We start from the raw sequence: 5133 nt of genomic DNA, 5'->3' as shown, positions 1-5133 counted from the left end.
AGTCCAATGATCATTTTACTGATATGTATAAAGACTGCAAAGGTTGAAAAATCTTGAAGTCTGTATGTAATTGGAGGTAGTTTGAGGATTAAATATTTTATGCTTTTTAAGCTCAAAAAAGTGGGGTCGTATTATACATGAGATTGTATTTTATATGAATAAATACAGTAATTTTCCTTGGTAAATACAGGGTGAGTCAAAAGACCCAGGACATCCTTTCATTTCAGAAACAAGAAAATTACATATCTGAATACTCCAGAAGGTATTAAGTTAGGGGTCTTATCTTTGGAAAAACTTGCTCTTGATCCAGTATGGGAACTTTTAAGATGGCAGCCATGTTCTGGATATAGCCTAAAAGATAGGCCACCTCACTCATTACTTGCTGGAGTATTCATATTTCATTGTCCCCTTCCTTTTTGAAATAAAGGGGTGTCCTGTGACTTTTGACTCACCCTGTAGTKTCAGCCACTGTTGTGCTAACCTCTGTTAATTGCGATGTGAAGACAGTTCTGATGGCAAGGGCTAGCCTTTTCCATTTTGTCATGGGAAAATAGATTATTTTTCCTCCATCCATCCATTCATCCATCCATCCATCCATCCATCATCCATACATCATCCATCCACCCATCCATCCATCCATTCATCCATCCATCCATCCATCCATCCATCCATCCATCCATCTGCTTATTCCAAGTCCAGTTTCCAGACTGTGGAAACCACAGAGAGAAACAGAGTTAACACATCATGTTATGAAAATGACGTGAAGAAAATATCCATCACATATTAAATGCRTAGTGCTCCATTCCTCTTTTGTTTCTGCAGAGCTCGCTTCATTTCAGAAAGCCTATTGGTTTAATTATTTCTAATCAAAGTCAAAGACAGACTGGTCTTTGTGGTCATTTTGCTGACTTGTGAGGTAGCAGTGACATCTTTGCTTCATCTTTGAAATGATCCTACAGGCACTGTACATCTTTCCATTGGATCATCCTTCTGAAATGTTAGCTCAGTGAGGTCACGTTCCTCCAGAGATGCTTTACCAAGTTCACATCCAGATACTGCTGCTACCACTTCAGGACTTTCATGCAGCTTTCCTCAACATCGCCTTACTTGAGATGTAAACTTTGACCTCCAGTGTGAGGTTTTCCTTCGTGGCTGCTGTATACGGTCTGCATTCAGCTTTCTCACTATTCTGAAATGTTTCCCTGCAGCTATCTTAGATGAACATTCGCCATGTTTTATTGCAAAATTTGGGGACTATAGATGATTAAATGACCATTCAAGGGGAGATTTAGCACAAATGACCCAAAATGTAGTCTGGACAAAGCTGCATGTTGCATTGGCCTGTTCCCAAGAGGTGCTCATGTGGAAGCCGTATTTCTTCTTCATGTGTGTATCTTCATTAGGCTTTTCTCCATCACACACACACAGATGAAGACGTTTGGTACAGTTAACCAACCTTGAGGCATTTTATTCTGTTTTTGCTAAAAGGCCCATTTAAATATAGCAGAAATGTTCTATCCTTCCTTTGATCTGTGTCTCGACACAATCCTGTCTCCCAATTCCACCCACAGTTCTCTGTTTACCATCTACTGAGTCCTTAAATTGTCACTTCCTTTCATTTCAGTCACAGCTGGACTGCAGTGATGCTGTAAAATCAGTCGTACCAGTAAACACTCTAAATGGCTTCATAAAAAATAGAGTTCTTAAAATAATAGTCCAGATCTTTTGAAGTGAGGGTCTGTGGAAAGACTATGAACAATTATTTCTGAACCGCTTCAGTTTGGAGGAATGAGGAGCTGACARTTAATTTGGCCAAGAGCAGAGTTGAGTTTAACCATTTTCAAATATTCCAAATGTCCAAATTTGAAGACTTTTCCGAAGCGGCCGACAAATGCGTACTTCTTTTGCCACGATTTTAAGGACAGGTACCATGGATCTTCAAGTAAGAGTCCCTGCAGAACGTGTTTTCCTGTGGGCGGAGATGTCCCAAATCGTCATTGGTCGAGGTCTTAATGTGGGCGGAGACGTCCCTGCTCGTGACTGGCGGAGGTCTTGATGTGGGCGGAGATGGCCCAAGAGATGTGATTGGTCGGATTGACGGTGGGGTATGAGGCTGGAGGCAGCGGGGAGTAGCTTGGCCAAGTCGGGCAGGAAGAGTGTTTTTTTAGATTAATTCTAGTCATAAATTGAGAAAGGGAAGTGCTGCACAAAATTTGAATGTCATACATGTGAAAGGATGTGTAACAATATGRCTYGGTTAAAACATCCCTAACCAGCCTGTAAAAAAATATTGATTTTTAGCGATTTTTTTACAGGCTGGTTAGGGATGTTTTAACCAAGCCATATTGTCATGAATGACGTTCAAATTCCGTGCAGCTAGCTCTTTCCTTTCTCATGACTAAAATTAATCTTAAAAAAACAGGCTGCTTCCTGCCTGACTTGATCAAGCTACTCCCCGCTGCCTTCAGCCTCCTCAAACCCCGTCAATCCGACCAATCACGTCTCTTAGGCCATCTCCGCCCACATTGAAACCTCCGCCAATCTCGAGTATGGCTGTCTCCACCCACAGGACAAAACCTACTGCAGAGACCCCTTACTCTGGATCTTTCTCAGCCTACAATATCCCGTGATGCATTGTGGGCCGACGTAAAAATTTCAATCGGTTGTGTTGTTAATGCTTTTGTCCTTTGTAATAGACATGTTTTAAAATATTATTCTTGTCAGAAATCAAACGAGCGAAATAAACGTGCACCTACATATAAACGTGTCCCTTAGTTCTTCAAGCCTTTAAGCTAATTTTGTTCTGATATTAATAACGCTAAAATACTGATGTTTTTCTAATTTCCATCTCATTTTGTTTCTGGCTAGGCGACAGGACGTATGCTGGAGTACGGGCGGGATGCTAGACCATTCAAATTCAAAGCCACTTTTGTCCGGTCTTCGCGGTCCACCAAGGACCCGSCYCACCTAGACTGGGTAGGCTGGGTCCTTTGGAGGACAGCCATTATGTTTTCAAAAGACCCAATAAGGAGATAAACTGAGTTTAAAATTTAGACACCTCAGAGCCACAACACAGACAACAGGACATGAGCTCAGGGGTTTGCCATTAAATTTTATAAAGACAATTTGGCCTCAAAATAATGATTTTTGTCTGAATTCTAATTTTTCTTTCATTATTACCATGATTCTATAACAATGACTGCACTAAAACAAGCTGTAGGGATAAACTGTATTAATGATCTTTGCAGAAACTCATCCTCAGAAAGCGTCACCAGGTCCAAACGTCCTGAAGCCAGTAATATTCACAGCAGCCTCTGTGAGACTTCGACAGGCACTAATTGGCCAACGTTAGCACGAGAACAGTAAAGGTGGTGGGCACAATGTAAACATCTGCACAAACATCAGCATGATTGGCTTTTTTTGCGCGCGAGGACGGCGGCTCGGTGCAATTAGCGAAAGTTCAAAGCGGAGCCGGGTGCAAACGGAGCGTCTCGCGCAGTAATCACAGAGGAACCTCCGACCTCCGGAGCTGACCTGTTAATTAAACATGTCAGAGCGCTCTCAGCAGCTGGGCCAAGGTGCAGAGGAGGAGGAGAGGGGAGGTGGCAGCGGCGCTTCTACTTCCTCTGCCGCTTTTCTTATTATGAAGACGTAACTCCTCCCGCTGTCTGTTTCCTGATGAGGGATGTCAGTCTGCCGCGGCGAGGACAGCAGCCAAGCTCTGTGCATTATTCATGCTGCTTGTAAATTGGCCAGCTGTGGAGGCGCTCAGGAGAAACGCCACCCCAGCCCACCTCCTTCCCTTTTCTCACGCAGCGAGGGGGCTGCTGGKTTTCCAGCGGCGTCGTTAGGCACAAACCCCCGTTTCATATCGTTTCTCCATCATCTATAACKCTGCAGCCGTGCCTAGTTGTTGTGTTTTTCTCCGTATGTACTGTCCCACACTGAATTATACAATATGCACAGCCTCTATCCCACCTGTTCGCTCATGTATTGCCAAATACACACGTGTTGTGCTTTCCCCTTTCYTTCCTTCTTGTATAAATCTATGGAAGTGCCAGTGGGCCTAATGCAATTCTAAATTATTGGGACTTGGGTAACTCTTCTATATTGCTTCCAAGCCCAAACATATTTTGGACGAGAACCCAATAAAGCCTCGGTGATTTATGAGCCGTGCTTTCCTCTTCTGTATAGGTATCCAATCTGTTTTCTTTCTTTTTTTTCTTTCTTTTTTAAAGCAATCTTGAAAGGGGCATATCTGTAGAGTGATAAGGAGAATGTTGATGATGATTGTTTCTTCATTCAGCACAGGGACCAGAGGTGGAGGAGGGAAAAGAAAAAGAACAAATTGATGCCATTAAACTTAATGGAAATGTCGGCTGTGTGTGAGAGTGACATCCAAACAATAGCTCTGTGTTTTCTCTAAAAGGAAAGAGGGAGGTAAAAAAAATAAAAATCATCCCTCTTCTCTTCTCTCTTCTGTCTCTGCCTCCTYGCATATCTGCAGATAACAAATATGCCCCTGCGGTGAGTCTAAACGGCTTTATATTCATCCTGGGCGGAGCCTACGCGCGAGCCACCACCATCTACGACCCAGACAAAGGCAACATCAAGGCCGGGCCCAACATGAATCACTCTCGGCAGTTCTGCAGGTAAGCGATATTTTATGTTGGCAGCTTTATATGGGAAGTCTGGAACGTGTCAGAAAACAAAAATCTGCCCAAAATTCTGACATCAGCTTTGTAATAATGTAAAACACCTCCACTTTGATGTAACTGTGTAAAGAAAACAAATAATGCTAAAGCTGCTGCCAGTGACCGACAACACCACACCTGGGTCTCTCTTCCTGACTGCCAAAGTAAATGAGAAGCAGACTAAAAAATAAGCCTCARACAGCTGCTGCCTGAAAGCTATAAGTCAGATYTTACAACTTCTTGAACTGTGAGCAGCAGCAAACTGTGATGTCACGTGTAATTTCCAGGGTTCCTACAGCTTAGGGCAAGTTAAATCTAAGACTTTTTAATGCTTTTTAATGCTTTTTAATGCCACTTGAAAGGAAATTTAAGACCAACTTCACAATGAACACAAATGTGACCAAATATATATATACAGTATATATACTGTATATATATA

At 42.5% G+C, this 5133-nt stretch overlaps 1 protein-coding gene across 1 annotated transcript in view; it reads left to right on the top strand.

Annotated features, from left to right (window-relative positions):
* The window catches only part of klhl29 (kelch like family member 29), a gene marked incomplete at its 3' end in the record, with an annotated part of 392046 nt that extends 387394 nt beyond the window's left edge, over positions 1-4652 (top strand). The window contains 1 exon segment of the mRNA XM_014020080.1: positions 4508-4652. Coding sequence (XP_013875534.1) covers positions 4508-4652 — 145 coding nt within the window.
* Positions 4653-5133: the final 481 nt, after the last annotated feature.

This window comes from Austrofundulus limnaeus, unplaced genomic scaffold (assembly GCF_001266775.1).
Source record: "Austrofundulus limnaeus strain Quisiro unplaced genomic scaffold, Austrofundulus_limnaeus-1.0 Scaffold239, whole genome shotgun sequence".
NCBI classification, from domain to species: Eukaryota; Metazoa; Chordata; class Actinopteri; order Cyprinodontiformes; family Rivulidae; genus Austrofundulus; species Austrofundulus limnaeus.
This window is presented reverse-complemented; position numbering and strand designations above follow the sequence as displayed.